Source organism: Misgurnus anguillicaudatus, chromosome 11, assembly GCF_027580225.2.
Source record: "Misgurnus anguillicaudatus chromosome 11, ASM2758022v2, whole genome shotgun sequence".
Lineage (NCBI taxonomy): Eukaryota > Metazoa > Chordata > Actinopteri > Cypriniformes > Cobitidae > Misgurnus > Misgurnus anguillicaudatus.
In genome coordinates this window covers 13617689-13641309 of record NC_073347.2, presented here as the reverse complement: position 1 = coordinate 13641309, position 23621 = coordinate 13617689, and the positions used below count along the sequence as shown (strand labels likewise).

General features: G+C 39.5%; 2 protein-coding genes across 3 annotated transcripts in view; one reads left to right on the top strand and one right to left on the bottom strand.

Annotated features, from left to right (window-relative positions):
- The window catches only part of lzts2a (leucine zipper, putative tumor suppressor 2a), a 73647-nt gene extending 55371 nt beyond the window's left edge, over positions 1-18276 (top strand). For both annotated transcript variants that reach the window (XM_055169799.2, XM_055169798.2), the window contains 4 exons: positions 12067-12600; positions 13730-14293; positions 14394-14663; positions 14743-18276. In XM_055169799.2, the coding sequence (XP_055025774.2) occupies positions 12094-12600; positions 13730-14293; positions 14394-14663; positions 14743-15516 (2115 nt within the window). In that variant the 5' untranslated portion in view covers positions 12067-12093 and the 3' untranslated portion in view covers positions 15517-18276. The remainder of the gene's footprint in view (positions 1-12066; positions 12601-13729; positions 14294-14393; positions 14664-14742) is intronic.
- Positions 18277-18490: 214 nt separating this feature from the next.
- Positions 18491-23621, bottom strand: part of pdzd7a (PDZ domain containing 7a) — a 28661-nt gene continuing 23530 nt past the window's right edge. Inside the window, exon 15 of the mRNA XM_055169800.2 lies at positions 18491-19479. Within this exon, the coding sequence (XP_055025775.2) occupies positions 19330-19479 (150 nt within the window). The 3' untranslated portion in view covers positions 18491-19329. The remainder of the gene's footprint in view (positions 19480-23621) is intronic.

Sequence of the window (23621 nt, the reverse complement as noted above, 5' to 3'; positions counted from 1 at the left end):
TTCATTAATGAAGTTTAGTGCAGAGCCAGAGTCAATTAATGCTGTGAATGACATGGTTATATTATCGTGGATGATTGTTACTGGTTGTGAACACATATCATAACAAGAAGGGAGGTTAAAGAATTGGTTTACCGTGTTGGTGTTGCGAGGTTTCTTGGATGGGCAGTTATCGATACGATGTCCAGGTTTCCCACAATAGAAACATAAGTTGTGCTCACGACGTCGTTGTCGTTCTGCCATGGTCAAAGGAGCGAACCCCATCTGCATTGGTTCTACAATGTCGTCATTATTTACAGCGGTATGGAACACTTTACTGGTGGCATATACAGGCCTAGTGGAAGTTTTCAGTTTCGTTCTAGCAGGCACATTTCTCATCAGGTTATCGATGTGTACAGACAAAGTCACAAATTCAGAGAATGAGAGGTTCTCACCTTTACATGCCAGTTCAGCTTGAAGATCAACGTCCAGACTGTTCTGAAAAATATCCTTTAGCGATTTATCATTCCAACCGCTTTGTGCTGCAAGCGTGCGAAATTCAATGGCATACTCTGCGACAGGACGATGGTTCTGGGACATATTTATGATCTGCGATGAAGCACTTCTTCCCCCCGCTGGGTATTCAAACACTTCTTTAATTTGCTGTACAAAATAGGAGTACGATGTGCGGATACGAGGATCGGTGTCCCAAACAGCGGAGGCCCACTCGACCGCTTTGCCAGTCAACAAAGAGAAAACTTTAGAACACATCGCATTATCAGATAATTTATCACTCACATGATCTTGAAAATAAATATCCAGCTGACGAAGGAACCCTCTCACGTGTTCCGCTGTACCATCAAACTTATCAGGTTCAGAAACGCTCATTCGTTTCACAGAGGTGGATGGTAATGCTTGAATATAGCCAGTGAGGTGTTCGTTGACGGCTTGAAGCCGTGTAAGCTGTTCCTGATAGCCCTGCAGGAGCGTGCTTTGTTGTTTGTAAGCAGCCATTAGATTGGTTACTTCCGCTGGATCGATGGTAGGCGAAGTATTCTGTAAGGAATGCTCAGGAATACTGGGATCCATTTTGCGGTGTTTATTTAAAACAAACCAATCAAGCAAACAAATCAAACCGTGAGGCAGAAGAGTAGTCAGGTATACAGGCAGGCAGATCAAAACACAGATAGACAGTCCAATCCAGGCAAACTAAGCAAAGGGGCAAATCCAAAAGGCAGATAAACAGATAGGCAGACAAATGGTCACAACGATAGGCAGTCAGAAATCACAATCAGAATAACGCTCGGTACGCAGGTAAACTGGCAATACTTCGCGCTAGGCCTAGGCTAGCTTGAATCTTAAATAGCAACAAACAGGAAACAGTCAGAGAAGCAGAGGGCGGCGCCATGTCAGTACCCCGGCGAGGGCTCCCTCTGGCGGCGTGGCGGTATGGACGTTACAGGATTGAGGACGACGGGGAGAGAGAAACAAAATCCTATTAGCGTAGGGACCGTTCACATGTAATGCAAGTGTCACACAGTGATGTGGTTTAAGTCAGCTTGGTTCCAGACAGGCTAACTATTGCTGCATAAGTATATTACCCATAGTTGAGGATTTAGCAAATTTGTGGGCCCAGGGTAAATCTATGTATGGGGCCCCCATCTGATTTGATTACACAAACTAGGATAAATGCAGAAATTAACATGAACAAAGATTAATAAATGCTATAGAATTATTGTTCATAATTAGGTCATGTTACCTAATGCGTTAACTAATTGTTAACAAATACAACCTTGTTGTAGAGTGTTACCGTAAAAACGTTTGCAATCGTTCATGTCAACATGTACATATGCTGTTCTTGCTGCATTTATATGGCTATAAATAGCATATCTCTAAACAGTGACCCTAGTTTGTGTAATCTATCATTTTATCTATTGGCGTAGTCAGTGTAGTAGAATAAAAACATTACGTAGTCAATTACACTGCAACTGCAACAACGTTGGATACCAAAGGTAATTTTATGTTATGGACCGCGGCAATAAGCTACTCCACAGGGTTGTCTGCCATTTTAAATATGCGAGTAATTCAAATTCAAATTGATTTGATTGGCTGTCAATGGTTAATTAATGTTAATTTCATTTTAAGAAAACTTAACTCAATCATGTGGAACTGGTGTCCACAGGTTTTTTCCAGTGTTGTATCGTTGTCTTTATAGTTGAAGTGAACTCCACTATATTTTCTTTATTTTTGAATAATTTTTAAAACTATAGTTATTGTTCATAGTGTGAACAGTCCTTTAGGATTTAATTAGAAAATATTTAGTAATATATAGATGGTTTCAATAGCAACAATCAACAAATGGCTTTTGTGGACCAAACGCAACCCCGGTAGACTTCTGCAAAGAATCAATAACAACAGAGTCCTTTTAGAGTAGTTTATTTCTGATAACAAGCTAAATAAATGACATGTCAATTGTCTTCATTATATCATATCTAATGCGTATAAACTATTACACCGAGCTAATGTTACTGTGTAAAATGAATGTATACAATGTTACCTACAGATCCTTAAATTCTTGCCTGAATGCCAAACTTCTCCACACAACAGTGATCCATGCTCCTTGTCCCCCCTCATCTTTAGCAAACAGAAACATTTTATTTCAACAAGGTATTTGTTTCAAAGATCAGTTTAGCCACTAGCCAATAGGGCTGGGCAAAATTTTTTGTAATGTGGTTGATTCAAAATTGATTCTCAAAGGCCACGAATCGTTTTTTACGTAACGTAAGATTAACGTTAATCTAATTACTAGTCTTCTCCACTAGATGTCACCCTCTTTTTTGCCTTGCGCGATGTTACCAAGGAGCGAGAGGTGAGCCTGTCATTCATTCATTCAGTGCTTAAAATGGTGGTTTCAGGTGCTTCGTTGACGTTGATGCCACCTTCACATAAAAAGTCAGAGGTATGGAAGCATTTTAAATTTCGCAAGCAAGACTACAACGATAGTGTTGTGGCTTTTAATTTCTTTTTAAATTCTTGTTCACTGTTCTTTTTTACAAATATAGTATTTGTATTAAATCTATATTCATTGAGTTGAATCAAGAATTAAGTATAAAAATCGGCCTGAGAATCGCAATCGAAAATCGAATCTATTTGATAGCTTGTGAATCGAAATCGTATCGATCTGGAACATCTGAATTGATACCCAGCCCTACTAGCCAGGCTGATTAATAAACAGAGACCGGAAGTTACCTTTGGTTTCAGGAGTGTAAACGCGGCAACACACGTGCGTCCCCGGTGGAACTTTCTATAAGGAGTGGTATATTTAAACTAACTATTCACTTTTGTAAGTGTTCACCATTTCTTTTAAACCACACATTTTGCATGCTTTTGTTCACATAATGCTGCGTGTAGTGTGACAAATCTATTTTTAATGCTGATGTTTAATTAAATGTGTTCATTAAAACAACTCTATGAAAATTATACAAAAATGAAAGCAGATTTTATTTTTATTTAACTATCTAAGACACTGAGGTCTTCTCAACATATGTTAACAATGAGACATTACAGTTCAAGATGTGCTTGAGGAAGTTTAAAAGACTTTAAAATATTCCTTATCAATAAATCATATAAACACACTTTGACATCTCTATGATCCCATTTCGCCTTGTTTCCTGGTTTTAAACACATAATTAATGACACACTCAGTGCTTTTGTTTGTGTGCCAAAAGCATAGTCCTCATTCTCAGACAGTAAAGTAACTGTGACATTGTGATCAGTGACTCATTGTCGTTGTTCAGAATGGAGTGAAAAATGGATTGAGAGAAGATCATGCATTTGTGTATGTGTGTCTATCTGAACATACAGAGGAGGGTATCTGAGTTCAATGATGGCACTGACTCCCTCACTTGTGACTACATTATTTTAAATGTATAATTCATGACTAAACTTTTCTTGTTTAAGGAGCCGGTGAACTATTCAGACTGTCTGACAGTCGTGATACAACCTATTAGGTTTTAAACATATAACACATTAGCTGATAGGGACGCAAACTGGAGTATTACAATACGAACCCTGTAGAGATAAAATACTCCATAAAAATTCATATTCTTACCCCCTTATTACCTCAAACTTAACACATTGTTCCCTTATACCTATAAGTATGTACTGTAGAGGTACTCTGTTATTACCAACAGGTATGCTGTAAATTCTGTTTAATTGCGCGGTACATTGCGTGTTGTAATATAAAGCGTTACCGGCATGTTTGCTATGGTCTAGCTAGCATCTCAATTTCTTTTCAAAACGGTTTAAAGACGTCTGTGTGTCGAAATTATGAGTTTCTGGAGTTTTGGTGTCATCTTTGACGTATTTTTCATTTAATGATGCGCCAAATGTTCTCTATAGGGGAAAGATCTGGACTGCAGGCGGGCCAATTCAGCTCCTGGACTGTGCTGTTGTAATAGCTGCAGTGTGTGGTTTTGCATTGTCCTGCTGAAATAGACGTCGTCTGGAAAGGAACCTTTTAAATGTTGCTTTAAAACCTTTATATACCTTTTAGCATTCATAGGGCCTTCCAAAACATGCAAGCTGCCCATACCGTATGCACTCATGCACCCCTATACCATCAGAGATGCTGGCTTTTGAACTGAACACTGATGCTGGAAGGTCTCCCTCCTCTTTATCCAAGAGGACACAGCATCCGTGATTTCCAACTAGAAAGTCAAATTTGGAACAATTGTCCACTTGGAAACAGTCCATTTTAAATGAGCCTTGGCCCACAGGACACGGCGGTGCTGCTGGACCATGTATACATATGGCTTCCTTTTTGCATGATAGAGGTTTAGTTGGCATTTGCAGATTGCACAGCGGATTGTGTTTACCGACAGGGGTTTCTGGAAGTATTCCTGGGCCCATTTATTGAGTTATGTCAGTCATGCCGATGAGTGATGCAGTGTCGTCTAAAGGGCCCGAAGACCGCGGGTATCTAATAAAGGTCTTAGACTGTATGTAATAGACTGTATGTAATAGATTATGCAGTTGGTTTTGTGTACTCATTGTTTATGCACTGCCTATTTTCCTCATCCTGTGTTAAATAACAAAGGATCTAATAATTATCCATAATTACTGCTACAGTTACTCTCCAATCCATATAAATAATAAAATATAAAAAAGTGTAACCTTGTAATTGCAGCAACCAAGATCCCTAACAGTATGTTTGGTGCTGTAGTCCATTTTCCTTTTTGTTTGTGAATCTTATCATGTTTGTGTAGCATTGTTAATTTTATCTGATAGAGAGCGCAGCTGACAGGAAGTGTCGGAGCGGGAGCGCTGGTTGCCGTACAGCCGCTCAGAGCCCACTGGGGGCTTCAGAAGTGTGACTGAAGCAGGACACTGATTCTTATCTATAGCTAACACTGGTGTACATGTGACAGCTGTTTGAATGCAGGAGAAATGTAAAAAGACATGATGACAAAGATCTGGCACAAGATAATGATAGGACAGGACGTACGAGGGAAGAATGAAAGGGGTAACTGTAGGAACAGGATAACTTTATCAAGGCAACCCTGTTCCTAGTTGCAAACAATGCTTTTTAGGCTATGTTGCTATAATGGCTTGGACAGTATTTTAGCCACTTCTGATGGAAAAGCATGTTTGATATTTCTTCAATTAAATCCACCACAAGGAAAAGGACAATACATCAAGATCTGTAGCGTAGGGTAATTCAAAACATTGTGTGCCTTCCCACCTTTCTTTGCCACGTCACTTTCTGCTTAATATGGCAATGCAAGAGCAGGTGCAACTCCTCCCATTCACCACTTGGGGAGCACAGAAGAAACAAGTGAACATGGATATTATGAACAAATAAATTATGTTAACAATGCACAATATAGGAACTTTAAACAATTAAAAGTATTGTAACAACGGATTGAAGGGAAATTTTTAAGAAATGAAAATAGTAATAGTAAAATAGTAACTTTGTTAAGAATAAAAGGAATAAAAAAGAGTACAGTAACTTTTTGTAACTAAAAATTGCAATTTGTTGAAGTGCATACTGGTATTGCTATCTTATTGATGGATCCATGCAGTGCTACCTTGCAGTTTTGATGTTTTAAAGGACCACAGGAAACAATATAATTAAGATGCTTACCTTTTGGAAATGACTTTGCGTTGGGAGCATGATCTTATGATCTTAAAATGCTTACTCATCAGACTAAATGAGTTTATGTGGATGAATTGTCTTATTTTTTTTAAATGGCAAGTGTTTCCATAAGTAACATTTAGCAGAGCCTGTAAACTCGTTGTGTCTATTTTAGGGAACAGACTCACACACAGACGGTGTGTTAATGAGGGTGTGTGGTTTCATTTCCAACAATCAGATGAGGTACTGGATGAGGTCAGCATTTTCGTTTTGCTGCCTCCACCGCTCTCTAGTTTCATTGGTTTCAGTGTGTGTTTGTGCCTGCGAGGGTTACTTAATGTAATGTGCTATGTTTATTACATTTTGTCTCCAATGTTTTTGAAAAGGGATGCATTTTGACATATCTTTCCCAGACATAAAAATTCAGGATAAAGCTATGAGGTAAACGCATACCTCTATGCACACTTACTGAAAAATCCTGCTGTTATCAGAACAAAGGCTTCGATGTTGGACGCCACAATGTCATGTCTAAAGTCTCCATGGGAGAAGGCTTTGATCAGGATCTGAGCGTACATCAAATATCCTGCCCGCAACTACACTTGAACCAAACAGAAACCAAATGTGATTAAGGGTTTAGGGATTTCTGCTCAGAGATTAGGAGCTCTGTTGGGTTCCAGGCTCAGTCCTGGCATGCACTGAGAAGAGTCTCCACAGAGAAGCTCCATGATCCCAAAGAGATTCACACCTCACCGCTAATCCTTTCCGGCGGCGGCTGAGCTATTAAGACTTATCATAACAAGATTTCAGCCACCAGGCCTTATACTGAAGAATTCAATTAGAAACACCTGAAGCAGCGAATCACACTATTCTTATACTGTCAAAACAGAGGAGATGAAAGAGCCAGAGGACACAAGTGAGGGAGCTGCATTTGTTTGTGGATTCAGCTGCTCTAGGATAATAAAGTATGACATATGTTCAATCAAGTAACGGTACATGTTTATAATATGGTATGTAGGTGGTAGTATATGAGGAGCTCAGATGCAAAAGTCACTAAACACCACCTTCGTCAAAAATGAGATGTTATCAACTAAATGCTTTTGGCATGTCTTATGTGTTTATCAAATACTAAATGCCACGTCCATTTTTCAGCAACGTCCAAATATTTACTATGCTTTATCTAAAGGAGTGAATTTTTTTTAGAAGTGGAGTCTTTTGCCAAAAAAGCTTGCATGCACTTAGAGGGTTTTGCAGTGAAAGACAGTCAGATTTGTTAAATACTTAAAGATCCTGATAAAAATGCTCAATTACAAGAAAACATGGCAGACGCACTAAGAAGGTTTTGCATCTGATCTCTTCAAATGTACTTTTGTCTGGGTCAAATAAGTATTTGGATACTTGAACCACACATACAACCGAGCATGGAAGCTGAGGAAAGATGACTTTATACATCTAATAAAAATTACCCAGCAACCATTTAGTTAAAGTTTCCTTTTATTTTTATTGCTGTTCAAATGCATACATTTTTACAGAAAGTATGGCTTATATTGTGTTTATCCTGTTACATAACACTTTTTGATGTATTGAAACGTCTTATCCAGTAATAAATGCAATTCATCCACACATGGCTGATGGGGTTGGAGTTTATACAAAGGAGAGACTTTAATAACATTAGCAGAGGTGAAGGGGAGCATCAGCAAAATTTGCTTTTGTGATTTCAAACTGCGAAGGGCAGGAAGAAAGCCGCAACTTCTGAGGTTCAGTTCAGCAGGGAATAGTCTTAAAATGATTGGATTGAAGTTTGCAGGGTTTAAAGGGCTGAGAGGGGCCGATCCTGGGGCGTGGGGTCTTCTCATCACATTGTGAAGGAACGTTATGTATGGCTTAGTTTGTGCAGGATGTGCATTGCAAGTGTTTAGAAGTCCAGTCCTAACTTTTTTTTAAAGTAGCATTTAAATGTGTGACCCTGCACCACAAAACCAGTCCGGGTTTTTTTATAGAAACGTATACATCATCTGTAAGTTAAATAAAAGGTTTTTATTGGTGTATGGTTTGTTAGGCTAGGACAATATTTGGCCGACATACCACTATTTGAAAATCTGGAATCTGACAATATATATAATAATCTGTAATCTGACACTATAAATAGCAGGAAGTGTGAAAACTCGTGCAATACATAAGCCAAATTCCAATTTGGCGCATCTTTTTTGTCGTTTTACGTATTGGTTTCTCAATTTTTTACCATTGTCGCTTGCGTTTGGGGTTAGAATAAACTTTTTGTTACATAAAAAGACATCCTAACACAAACCCCAATTCTAACCCCAACTCCAAGCGACCATGGCTTAAAAATAGACAAAAACATTGAGAAACCTATAACATCCTAAAGCAAATCTGAAATTTAACTAAGATTTAAGATTAAAAAAATAAAAAAATGTATTAACCAATACATAAAACGAAAAAAAAAACCCCGCTGTTTTAAAGGTGCAGTGTGTAGATTATAGTGGTGAGTTTGCGAATTGCACCCCTCCCTTTCGAAGCACATAGATAAGCTACGGTAGCTGTCACAGGAAAACATGTCATCGTCTGAGAAACGTACTGACAAACGCGCTCTGTATGGCAATTTGTCCGTTTAGGGCTACTGTTGAAACATGATGGCGCAAAACGCTGGCTTCCATGTAAGTGGACCTACGGTGTATGTAGATCAAATGTCTCATTCTAAGGTAATAAAAACAATACAGTTCATTTTGTAAGGTCTTTATACACCACTAAAAACATAGTTATCTAATTAATATTTCATTGCTGTCAAAAGAACTTCTAAAATGTACACACCGCACCTTTAAGTAAAAAGGGGAAGGACTGGCGTATCATATCCACGCCAAATTGGAATTTGGCGTATGTGTTGCACGAGTTTTTGCATCTACATGAGACTGGTTAGGAGTAAGAGATGTTTAGAGCCATGGAAACAAATTGATAAATGCTATTTAGTTATAAATGACTCTGCCTGAACCATACTGGGGCCTTAAACACATTGTAGGTGCACCTTGTTTATGATAAACCATTTTATGTAAGTTTACTGCTGTATTTTTTGCATTAAGGTCTAATTTTTGTACTGCGTAGCACAATCACAGCGCAGTGAGACAGCTGGAAAGCTACAGGAACATACTTCATAAGAACCACTGAAGCAGAAATACCTGATAGCCACGTTAGTGGAACCATGTGCGTAAGCACTCACAGAGAGAGCCGCCCTGGAAACTGTTACTCTGACCGAGTCACGCTATCCTTCTCACTTTTCTCTTTCAAACTTTGTGTTTCGTCTCATTCGCTTCTTTTCCAAAATATTCTGATATTACTGTAATATACACATTTTTAGCCATGCACCTGGATTTATTTAAAGGAATAGAGCAGAATCTTTTATTTCCCTTTTACACTGTGCCAGTGCTGGTGCCCAGTCTGAGGTGTTTTTATACATTTGTAAATATGTGACTTTGGAAAGGCAGGCTGAAATCTCATAATCTAATTTTGAGATTAGGAGCATCAAGGTTTGATTTCAAATTCAAACATTAATTTAGCTATTTCATTATTTTCATCTTTGACATGACCTTACTCAGTCAATATTTAAGATATCAAGGTTATATTTTTCACAGAATGCACTTTACGTTATGTAGGCTGGTTTTATGTAGAAAACAGTAAATCAGAAAATTAAACAATTTGTACTACCCCTTTTTTTTCAAGTTAGTGGTTTGTTTAATTAACTTAAAGAAGTGGGTAAGGTTATATGTGGAAAAGCAATAACAAAAGCACTAATACCCAACAAATGGAGAAAGTATGGTATATTTGCGCTGCCTACTGCTGTGACATCATACACGTGAGAGCGTCGTTGTACATTCCCATACATTAATATTTCTCAGCCACAAAATTAATATTGACCACCTCAAATATATGTTTGCACATCGCGTTTATCACTACCTCTGTCTCACATGACAGTTTCTGTACAAACACCTGTGGCGTCAGTCGACGCGCTCCGCTGAGCCTCATTTAAACATATATGCGGACATGGGCGTCGCGAATGTGCCGCCACAAACTGCAAGTCTGGAAAAAAACTAGTATGGTGTTCCTGATTCTCAACCTGTGGATGTTTTTCATCGCTAAAATGGAGTTAGGGAACTTACAGCAAAGCACAGATGACAATAGGTTTACTCGATACAGCGCAAGCTAGCACAACGGTAAAGCTAATCTTTACATTATAGTGATGACGCTGGTAGTGACGATTCTCTCAGACCAATCAGTGATCTACTGTGTTTTCGCGTCACGTTTTGGTATCAGCTCGGGTCGCTTGGAACCCCAACCAAGGTGGTACTAAAAAAGTATTGGTTACTACGTAGTGCACCCAGTGGAAAAGCCTGCAAAAGTATGCTGACCCAACCAAACCAAACCGTGGGGTACTATGCAATGGGAAAGCGCCATTAGACCAACAGAAACACTGTCCTCCCATGCTGATGTCTTACATTTTCAACCTCATCAGAATTCAAACCTCAGCTAAAATGAGTCAACAGTAAAGGCAATGTCTTGGTGCCAGATTGACACTGATACACCGCCTTTTTCCCACTTTGTCTTTCTCTGTCCGACTGGCAAAGGTCTTTGGGATGCCACTGCAGTCAGGGTAGCTTGATCTCTGGGAACTCTGTGAGTTGTATGTGGCAGTAAGGAATGTTATTTGAAGTGCTTCAGGTCTGTGTGAAATTAATTGGACTGGCAGACTCTTTGCAGATTATTCCATGTGGTGAGACTGCTTTTAGCACACGACAACAGGCTAAGTATATACAGTAGCTGCCAAAAGTCAAGTCTTTGTTTATTTAAATAATTGATGAAAGATGCATTAAAAATGTTGCATGCATGTTGCATTGGTGTGTTTGGAGTATAGACTGAAGCTCAGCTTTGAGAAGAATTTAAGGAGGATTGGCAAAACACATGTGCAAAGTTTATAAAGACAGCCCAGGACAATGAGTACAAAATATTACCACAAAAGAGAATCAACAAATATAAATGACATTTTTGAATTAAAGCCAGATTCCCTAATATACTTTGTTTTATCAACTATTTTGTCCAATAAATACCTTAAAAGTTCAGTGTTAAGTCCATTTTGTATCATACACCTCATATTTTGATGGTTTAATCTGACCTGAGTTGGCATGAAAAGCAAATGTTGTACATATTTCTGCCCTGGACACACTACTGTATGTCTTGGTAGTGTGGGTAAGCTAGTGCCATAGTGTTTAAGGCTTGGAGACGCTGTTTCACTTCCAGCTCATGGCGAGCCATGAACTCACTATTGGGCTCTTGAATAAGGTAAAGGTAACGTAAGCTGTTTTTTTGAATGTCACCCATGAAATAATCTTACAGAAGTTGGAAAATGAAGTTTTTTACTTTGTAGAAATGTTTTTTTTTTCACTTTCAGTCTCAGAAAAAGTATATACTGTCTTGGTAGGCTTAATACATTCATACATTGTCTGCTCAAAAAGCATTATGATATGTAACATTGAGGAGCGTTCAGACGTGATGCCAATCGTGGTTTGGCTCAAAGTGGTTTAAATTTAATGTAGTTGTCACCAATTCAGTCAATGTTCTATTTAGAAACCAATTACAAAAACATTATTTTCACTAATGTACATCTCATGAACTTTTTGAAAAATGCAATAATACCATATATATATATATATATATATATATATATATATATATATATATATATATATATATATATATATATATATATATATATATATATATGGTATTATTGCATTTTTATTTTATTGCATATATATAATATTATTATAAATTAATATTTACTAATGTTTCTCTAAAGCTGCTTTGCAATGCAAAATTGTGAAAATCATCATTGAGAAGTAACTTTAAATTTGACAACATCAAGCTCCAACTTCCTGTTTCTTCTTCTACAGATTATATGTCCTGGGCGTGTGTACGCCATGGCTCTAGTTCAGGCTCTGCCTGTGCCCACTGATCACCCGAAACCCAGCGCTGAGGTCCAGCAGTGCTGCTCAGTGTCTCACTCCCCCACTGTGGCTACGCCAGGCACCATGGGTTCCGTCAGCAGCCTCATTTCCGGACGTACCTACCAGGAGCGCCACTGTCGAGCCGTCAGCGACTACGGTGCTAAGTATCGTAAACCCACACCAGCTACCAGCTGTTTCCGACAACAAGAGGGAACGCTCCGAAGCGCCAGCTCACAAGAGCAACTTCTCAACAACCAGCCTCCCCTACCTGCTAAAACCAAGTCTTCTGCCCTTATCTCTGCTGGCAATGGTAACTACGGCTATCTGAGTGATGAGCCGGTGGGTGACTGGAATGATAACCACGTGTCCGCATGCAGCCCGTGCAGTGACACTGAAGAACCTCCTGATAACAGGGGCATGAATGGTAACATTGGTGGCCCTCCTCCCAAGCTCATCCCAGTTTCAGGCAGGCTGGAGAAGGTGAGTCTGAGTGTGCTTTTTCATTTTTACTACATGTATGCATAATGCTCTTGAATGCTTGATTTCAATGGGTCAGTGCTGGCATTGAGGTTATTCTCACCATTCGGGAGTCATATTGACTGGTGCAGTTTAATACTTGCATATACATTTAATATAAATCCAAGTAGCCATAAAATGACCAGAGTAATATACATCCAGTTGGATGTTTTGGATCGAGGTCCTCCTGACCAACCTGTTGGGATTTATCTTGTAAAAACAACCACCTGGCTGTACATTATCCCTTACTTAAAACCATATTTCACTGTATTTCACAATATTTTGGTGAACTGTACACTTTAATCAAAAATTGCTTTTGCTCATGCTCAATACACACAATAGATAAACGTGTTTGGCTGTTTTTCTATTGATCGTCTGAGACTTTAATCTCTGTACTCACAGAAAATGCAATACATCAATATGCCATCACTCACTGTACACAGCTAATCAATGAAACATCTCAGTTAAACTCTCTAACATTTAATGAGACCTGGGAAAATCATTAGAAAAACTGCTTACTGAATGCGTAAAAAGCTAGCAGGCAGAGTGACCCGCAATCTTATCTCTAGTCACAGACTTAAGACTGCAAAGCTTATGCCCGGGATACACTGCAGGATTTTAGCCATCCTGTAAGATCAGTACCCTATCACACTGAGCGACATGGAGCATTTAAACTTGGGCACGACAAGCATGTAGACTGTACAATGATGACACTTATTGAATTGGAGGCTGTGACATATGTTAGCGTAATGTCATCAGCATGCGCTAATGGTAAACTACTGGTATGTAGGTCGTAGCAGCAAACACACTGTGCGTTGCTCATGCTGAATTTCTGACATTGTCAGAAAACTATCGTAGGCTATCTTTGGTCGCTAGACTGGGAGAACGGCCGTCTTTGAACCTCTCTCACTGTACGACATAAGACTACAGAGTATGAGCCAAGATCACAAAAATCGCAACGATTGTTTCGCAATGTCAATCTTTCATCTGGGACAGCTAAATTGTGTATTCCGGGCTTTAGATGAGTAGATGATGTTATGAGAATTGTCAGTATGTTAATATCTATCACATGAACTCTCGTTTTTTATCACAGAGTATGGAAAAGATCCTGATCCGTCCAACTGCCTTTAAGCCTGTTGTACCCAAGAATCGCAATTCGGTGCAGTACTTGTCTCCACGGCAAGGGGGCAGTTTGTCTGAAAGCCAGAGCAGTCTCAATCTCTTACTTCCTGGTGCTGGAGCAGGGTTAGGTGAGAAGCGAAACTCATACAGTGGGGGTCGCAATGCAAGGAGTAGCCAATCCTGTACCATGTCAGACTCAGGACGCAACTCCCTCTCCAGCCTGCCCACCTACAGCAGCACTGGATACAGCCTGGCACAGAGCGAGGTACCCAATGGGAATATAGAAACACGCTCCGGTGGTGGACACGGACACTCTAATTCCGACAGCGGTCGATCATCATCGAGTAAGAGCACGGGGTCTTTAAGTGGCCGAGGCCAGCCCCTTTCAGACAGCGGGTCTTGTGGAAGGTCCCCGGCTCCGGGGGAAGGATACGAAGGGGTCATTCGTGATCTAGAGGAGAAACTAAGGGAACGAGACCTGGAGCTACAGCAACTCAGGGAAAATCTGGATGAGAACGAGGCAGCCATTTGTCAGGTGACCAACACAAATATGAAAACATATGATGTTTCTACAAATTGTTGGTAGACGGAATGAAAAGGCAAAAGAATAAAATATTTCTTCTTTATGTCTGTAGGTGTATGAGGAGAAGCAGAAGCGTTGTGAGCAGGAGTTGGAGGATCTTCGGCAGAGTTGTGCATCCAAGATGAAGCAGGCACAGTTAAAGGCTCAACGTGCGCAACAGGTGCTTCAGTTGCAAGTGTTCCAGCTGCAGCAAGAAAAGAAGAAATTGCAGGAAGACTTTTCCCAATTGTTGCAGGAAAGGGAGGCGTTGGAGAAGAGATGTGCCTCTTTTGAAAAAGAGCAGACTCAACTTGGTCCCAGATTAGAAGAAACGAAGTGGGAGGTGAGACCTGGTAGCCCGCTGTTTATCTCAGCCTTGAGCATAACTGATTGTCTCACGCCTTTGTGTCTGTTTGTTATAGGTATGTCAGAAGTCAGGGGAGATCTCTCTGTTGAAGCAGCAGCTAAAGGACGTACAAGCGGACATTGGTCAGAAGGCTAGTGAGATTGTTGCATTGAAGGCCCAGATGAGAGAGGTTCGCTCCGAGCTGCAAGCCAGCCAGGCTCGATCGCAAGAGGCTCACGCCACAGCCCGGACCCGCACTCTAGAACTGGAGGTCTGTGAGAATGAGCTACAGCGCCGTAAGAGTGAATCCGAGCTCTTGCGAGAAAAGATGGGACGATTGGAACAAGAGTCTCTCCGTCTCAAGGAGGCTCTGGCAGTGCCGATTAACCAACCACCTAAAGGGCAATGCATGAGCCTGCCTCTGCCTCAAAGCCGTGTTGGAATTGCCCACGGGTTAAGCCCTGCTTTCCGGGACAATAGCAGCGAAGAGCAACTTCTGGCATATGAGAGCGATGAAGCGAAAGTGCAACGGCAGAGCATGGACGTGTTACATGGACTCCGTCAGCAAGTGGAGCGGATGCGAGCGGAGCTGATGTATGAGAGGAGACGGAGTGAAGACCAGCTGGAGGCCTTCGGGGAGGAGCGCAGGGTGTGGCAGGAGGAGAAAGACAAGGTGATCCGTTACCAGAAACAGCTGCAGCAGAATTACATCCAGATGTATCGTCGGAACCGTGACCTGGAGCGGGTGATGAGGGAACTCAGTCTGGAGCTGGAGAACAGGGACATGGAGGAGTTTGACATGCGTGGCAATGAGATCCACTTTGAGGAGATCACTGCCACTGAAATCTAGCCTACGTCTCACTTTCCGCCATCAGTCCGTGCCCCCAGAATTCACTTTTACTGTGGTTGTGTGAGGAATATCAGTAGTCACAGGCATGCTATTGTTGTGGAGCGCCAGGCCCAGATGGAATCTGCAGACCAGGAAAATGTTTGGAATGGATTTAAACATGTATTAATGGTGCCCAATACTCTACACTATTGTGAGTAGTTAAACCATAATCAAATTAGGCAACTAACAAACAAAGAATAGGGGTTGTGCACATCAGGAATTCAAGTTCTGCTCCTACTAGAGTTCTGCATCAACTGTAGCGAGGTCAGGTATGACCTTGTCCCAAATGAAAGCTCATGCTGTCTTTCTGGGTCTATGCTTGGCCACATGAACTGTTGAATAATGCAGGCTTGTGAAACAAACATGAAAGAGCACGTTTCTGAAACCTAAAAGGACAAGTTTCATGTACTTCACATACAGGAGGCAGCAGACCACAAGTCACATCATGTGCGCCATTTGGCACCAGAGGCCAATAAACATGAAGTTGTATTTTCTCATCTTTATGTTCTTCCTCACACTGCCTCAGAAACATTGAGTGATTTCGAATGAATGTACAATGACTGCAAACAGCAGTTCATGACGCCAATTATGATGGCAAGGATGTCCTCAAAGATAGTACTTGTTCTGAAACCACAAGACGAAAGATCCATACTTGTAATATCATGCAATACTTAGACTACACTACTTAATATTCACTTTTTGCCAGCAATTACTTAGATAAGAAAAGACTGGGAGACTGTTGAGCATATTATGTTAGGTCACTGAAAATACAATTTTGTATGATTTTTAGTGATTTAGTTGCTATTCTGGTGTTTAGAGTACACAGTAACATGGTGCCATTTCCTTTTAGCCATTTACAGCACTATGCAGTAAAAACCCTTCGTTTTATCCCGCAGACCCGCTGCTTAGACTACGTTTGATACTAATCACTAATGTAGAAGTGTTATTTTTATAATTGGATTATATATTAGCCAACATAACAAAACATAACTAGCAAATATAGTATACGTTTCTTTCTGTGCACACTGTACATAGTGAACTGCATGTGCGCATGGTTGTAGCATTTTTAATGCCAGACAATTGAGTTATCACACAGGTTGCATCAGATGGAGCAGTTATGCTTAGTAATTAAATGTACACTCTAAAAATGTTGGGTTTGGTCAAATATGGACAAATCCAACTGTTGGGTTGTAGATAAACCTATGCTGGGTTGATGTTAACCAACTATGGGTTGTTGGGTTTGTCCATATTTGACCCAACATTTTTTTTAGTGTACATTATCATATTACACTCTAAAAAATGCTGGGTTACTTTTAACCCAGCATTGGGTAAAAAGGACAAACTTTGCTGTTGGGTTAAATTAAACCAGAAAATGTTTATATTTTACCCAACAATAGGTTAAAACAACCTATCATTTTGAGTTGAAACAACCCAGCACAGGTTAAATTACAACCCAACAGGTTGGGTTTGTTCGTTTTTGATCCAACGCCAGGTTAAAAAACCAAGCATTTTTTAGAATGTACATTTGCATAAAGTTACTTATCAAATGTTTGTGGTCATTTTGTTAAAAACGTGATATTATATTATATAAAAGTATTGCTTTTTACATAACAGATCCTTTAAAAACAAAGTAAAATGAGAATATATAAATATAAATGATGTATATTTTTATATATAGCACCTAAAGCTATTTTGTGGTAACTTTGTGGGTTTAACAAATCTGTAATGCAGATTACGCACAGGCATCCATAGGGACCTTTTGCCATCAGCAATTCATGAAGAGCTCTAACAGTAGATCATATAGCCTAGTTAGTGCTTTCATAATAAACTGTATCTGTTAAAAATAAAGCAAAGATATTTTGGCTAATGTGCACCAAACACTGCGACGGCCGTAAAAATAACACAGTCATCTGTAATAATGATTTTTTGACATCAGGGAAAAAGATTAAATAAAAATGGCACAAAATGATGGCATAAACGGGAACACTGCATGCAAAATTACATTTCATCCATCTCAACCAAAGATAGCACCATGAGAACATTTACCTTCCCCTTTAATTCACACATTTATTCAGTGCTTCCCTTTTTACCAAACAATAAATGGAGCATTTAACAAATACTACAATAAGGACACTTTTTTTGTAACAGTCATTCTGTTTGTTTTCATTCAAGACCAAATGAGTCAGTATTGATCAGGATGGTTCACTATTTGTGATTGGTCTCGTGTTGCTTTTTATAATACCTTTAAGCATTGAAAACATGATCTGCATCTATCATTATTGCAATAGCTTTATAATGACACTACCTGAGAATCAAAATAATGAATGGCCAGAGAAGCACTGTGATTGGACGAGGATATATGTGTGTTGTGTCCTATAGATGCTGTTCATCTATGATATGACCGTACAATCATTATAGCACATGTTGAGTAACATCAGTCAATCAAACCTTTGATTAAATACACATGTAAATATTTTTCATATTGTAAGATTATTGACATATTCAATATATTTGTTTTTAGACACACAAAATATCTATTTTGAAGGTGTAACCACTGTGAATAGACCAAAGCAAATTAACATTTAATCTTTTCCCTCCTACAGTATATGTGCTTGTTTTATTTGTCAGTCTATAATGTTTGTAGTCATGTATGTATATTTTCATGCTGTATATTTCTTGTAAAAATGTGTTTTTAATTAAAGCAAGACACTTCACGTTAAATCCGCTATCTTTTCATTTCTATCACTGGCATCAATCAGAAGAGCAAAAATGCTTTTTTACAACGCTTGGAAAAACCAGTATTAGGTTGCACTGCCTTTATAATCGCAAAACCATTCTTTTAATCAATGTTATTGATACTGATATGCAAAACTTACAACATCTAATCTATAATAGTGACTTATTAAAGGTCAACATTTCAGACTTACAAAACAAAAACAGTTACTGTAACCTTTTTATTTAGAAGCACACAATGTTTTGTAATCAAATGAGCTGCAAAAAGTGCAGAGAAGATGTTTTGTACATGCTTTCTTTCATGCTTCTCATTGCATCAGTATATAACACTGATCCTACAATAATCACAAAGTATAGGTTTCATTTGCATCATTCATATGTACAGATTTAAGGCACAAATACAAGTAAAGCCAAGCCAAGTGTATATTAGTTTGTTTCCAAAAATAGATATTGAAAAGAGATAAATACCTCCATTTGGTAATAATCCCCTGGACCTTAACTAAACCAAACCGGCAAAATAATCTGGATCTAAATCCATAACATGGTTTTATTTAATCTCTTTTAATCATGAATGTGGAGAGGCCATGACTGGATAGGTAGTGTTATGACTTTCATACTCAGCATTTCACTTATTTTGACAAAACACGTGATGCACATGGTTCACATGACGCAACAAACATATTTTGAAAACACAAGGAACACACATGACACTCCGAGCACTTATTTTGAATTTGCGCCCCTCGAATGAGCAGTCACGAGCCGGCACTGGTTTCTGTGCCTTTAATGGTGGAAAACTTGTGACTGTTTTGTCAGATTTCTTGTAAACAGATTTAACAAAACGACATGCGAATAGAAGAGATCAGCGTCTGTAAATGGCCAGAAGCTTTGTGTGGAAGCCCATTTCTTTTCATTCAGAGTTCTGCCTCTCACCCCACTGGACGTGATGGTGTGAGTTCACACCAATGCCCTTTGTTTACACCCAGCCAGCAGTATTAGAGAAAATACAATTCAAATGTGTGTCTCTATCTGGCTGCTTTCAAGTCAATCCCTTTGGTTCTTGGGAACTTTGACGATGAACTCCATTGGGTCTTTGGCCTTGTTGCTGAAAGCCCTCCGAATTGCATCCACGGCATGCTGATGCGTGACACTTTGGAGCGACTCTCCATCTACTGACACTAGCTCGAATCCAGCCTGCACACACAAAGAGGGAGATGTTTCTAGAAACTTTAAGGTACAGAATTGGTCAAAAGTCTTTACCCCGAAACATTCCTGTATATTTCTGGCATATACGGCAATGTCTGAATGGAAGGAAACTGCAGACACAGGATGCCAGTCGTTTCCTTTGTTCTTTAATACCTGCGAATGATCTCATCCATTCTGCCTCAGACACTGTGTGTGTGCGTACATGTGTGTTAGACAGGAAAAGAAAGCGCTGCCAGTGGATGACATCAGCTTATTATTCAGAAATTGGCGTTTTTTTCTATGATACTCACTGATTGTAACCTCTGGCAGACCTAAAGCACAGATGTGGGGTCTTACAGGTCAAAAACACATTATAGATCCAAAATCTTATATATAAACCAATGCTACCATATTTAACAGCAATTGGAAACATATTGTACCTTAAAGGCAGAGTAGGCAGGTTTAAAGGAATAGTCTACTCATTTTCAATATTAAAATATGTTATTACCTTAACTAAGAATTGTTGATACAGCCCTCTATCATCTGTGTGCGTGCACGTAAGCACTGGAGCGCGCTGCGATGCTTCGATAGCATTTAGCTTAGCCCCATTCATTCAATGGTACCATTTAGAGATAAAGTTAGAAGTGACCAAACACATCAACGTTTTTCCTATTTAAGACAAGTAGTTATACGAGCAAGTTTGGTGGTACAAAATAAAACGTAGCGCTTTTCTAAGCGGATTTAAAAGAGGAACTATATTGTATGGCGTAATAGCACTTTTGGGAGTACTTCGACTCGCCTGAAAAGTCTGCTCCCCTTCTCCCTCTCATAATGGGAGAGGGAGGGTGTTACTGCGCCGAATCGAAGTACTCCCACATTCAAATCAATCGGGTGTGCGCATGTGTGGGCAGATCCTGTAGCAACAGGGGTGGTGCCATGGTCGCGAGTGATAGTCACGCAAGCCAATCATTTGTTTTGTCCTGAATGGAAATAATGAGCTGTGTTTAAAACAGTCGTCAAAGGTCTACAGACACTCGAGTTATATACTCTCTTTTTCAGAGTACTTACATTTTAATTATGTATTGGTATATAAAGACAGTTTGTAAAAACGTTTTTTAGATAATTCCTGCCTATCCTGCCTTTAATTCGTAGAGCATTGTGCTAGCAGTAAAGCAGAATGCATACCTTGACTGTGCTGTAAACTAAAAGTATCTGCCAAATATGTTAGAGTAAACTGATTGAAGATATTGCATCATGAAGTGAAAGAGAACCCAAAATCTATACATGCACTCATACAGATGAAGTAGGCAACCTTTGTACTTTTTCCTGGCAGGAACAAAATCCCAAAGCGCAGCTGAGCTCACAAACACAACTTCAAAGTCTTTCCTCTGTCACGATCTCTCACCAGGATGCACCTGTCTAGTAAAGTCATTAGAGCCATACTTAGAGGTTAGGGTCTGTTTTCATGCAGGTCTAGCAGAACAAATAGTGTTATGACCGAGGGAAGGTCGCATGAACCTCTAATGATTCTTTTATGTTGTTTTTGGAGCTTGACAGTACCCGTTTCTATTTACCTAATGCATGGAAAAAGCAACCAGTATATACGTCACATTATGTGCAAAGGGGATGACATGAGTATAATAATTTTTTCCCTTGTTTCACGAGTCTGCATTAACATGTAATCAATAGGGGGATGAGATAAAGCATTGGTGTTCTGTCCAAGGGGAGGGCTCCGAGCTCAGAATATTAGCTCAAAGCAAGAGTTCTCCCCCCTCTTTAACTGGGATAGATGTACAAACGATGGGGTGGAGGAGGGATGTTGCAAAAAACTGAGGTGGGGGGCTGCTATATATAGGGACCTCTTCGCACATGATGCTGGATTATCCATTGGGCATTATGGGCATGGGCCCAGGAGCCCACATGCACTTGGGGCTCAAGCAACGGGAAGAAAATTACATTTACAAAATCTAAATAATGATATAATTGTTCAATCGCAAATAACCCAGCGCTGAATTGAGCGGATTGTGGGTGGCAGAGTAGTCGTCATAGTTCAGAATGTGTGAGAAAAGCCGCAGCTCACAAAGGATTTATCAGATGTCCACTACTATTTTTCATCTATCCTGAATTTGTTAATGTCCTGTTAATGACGCAAATCAGTACAGCCCTGAGAGCCTGCTAGAGTAATCATTTGTATAAGATATCATTTGTACTGCGTATGTGTCGAATGCAGCCATCTGCGCTTGTCTGTGGTTGAGTATGCTTTGGAAGCTGCATGGATACGTGTGACTCGCGAGCGAGACAAAGACGGACACGGAAAGTTTGTCATATTCTGATGTCTTCCTTCCCTCTGCATCTACCTGTACTGCAGTAGTTGAGCACAAATCACCAACATCCAAACAAACATGCAAACTCCATACAGAGAAAAGCCACCTGACCTAGCTGGGTCTCGAACCAGGGACCTTCTTGCTGTAAGCCAACAGTGCTATGCAATTAGGAAGGGTTCATGTGTTTAACTCGTTCGCCGCCATTGACGAGATATCTCGTCAATCAAGAGAAAACGCTTCCCTGCCAATTATGAGTATTTCCGGCTTTCCGCAATACAGCTATTATACACCAGATGGTGCCCTTCCGCAACTTTTTAAACCCGGAAGTATTGCCCTATGGCAAGCGGCTGCATGTCTGTGTCTGTTTTAAAGATCGCTCTGAATGGGATCTCTATGAAAACAATCAATCAATGAACGTCACAATCATGGAACTGTCTCTGCTTTTTGCTCAAATGTGGTGTTTTTGCAGAAACCTACCCATATTCAAAAGCTGATTACAAAAGAACTTCTCAAGGTAGGATGAAACGTTTTTTTGTTGTTGTTGTTTGAAAGCAGAGGGTCTGTTTATATTTAAAGAAGAACATTTCCTGGAAGGCATTAAACTTTTGTGAAAATCGTGGAAAACGCTGGCGCTGGCTGGCAACTTTTAAAAAAAAATTCTGGCGGCGAAAGAGTTAACCTTTAAGGTACTAATATGAACCCTTTGGTACCAAAATGTACCTCTGAGCTTCTAACAGTGTTGGGGAAAGTTACTTTTAAAAGTAATGCATTACAATATTAATTTTTCTCACAAAACAGTAAATTTTCATGGAAAGTAATGCTGACGTTACTTTTTAGTTACTTTGTAGTTACTTTTTCTTGGCTGAGGTTCTCTTTCAGGCCTTGCAGGTTTTTTTCTGCATTCAGAAATTTTATATTTTATCACAAAATTGTTGAGCCTGCCATCTCAGTTTCTGACTCAAGCTGTTCCCACATAGGTGTGTACGCATAATGTGCATAATGTGACTACGTTTAGTTTAATTCCATACATAATTTGTTTTAATCAAATTAATTAAACTAAAAAATTAACTTGCATTACTTTTTTAAAGAAATAACTTAAAAACTAATGTGTACATTTAAAAGCAATGCGTTACTTTACTCGTTACAAAAAGTAATATTATTACATAATGCACGTTACTTGTAATGCGTTACCCTCAACACTGGCTTCTAATATCAACTCCTACGTGACTTTTTGAAAAGGATACTGTAGTGTCCCAGTGACAGCTGGGGATCATTCTGTGTATAATTGTGTATGTAAGTACGTAGTACATACAGGAGAAACAGTGGTAAAATCTCATGCACACATTAAAGGAGGCATCTAAGTTTTATCTATAGATCAGAATGTCATAGACTTGGTTAATTTCTTGCATCTTTGGCTTGAACTACCTGAAACCATAAAGAACACCTTAGCAACCACTTAGCAACACAGTAAAAACCACCCAGAACAACCTCAGCTTCACCCATGTTCCGCCTCTTTACCCATTTTCGGTTTTCCGCGAGTAATTCGCGGGGACGCACGGCCAAGATGGCGACGGCAGGCAACGCCTACTTTAAGCTTCAAAGGCGATCTTCACAAACCAATGGGTGACGTCACGGACACTACGTCCATATTTTTTACGGTCTATGGTTCCTCCAAGAACCATTCAGTCAAAGTTCTTAGAAGAACCATTTCTTCCATACATTTTAATAATCTAAAGAACCTTATATTCATCATTAGAACCTGAAACAGAATGGTTCTATGGCATCTTTAAAAGTGTAATCTGTTACACTTTAATTACTGTAGATTGT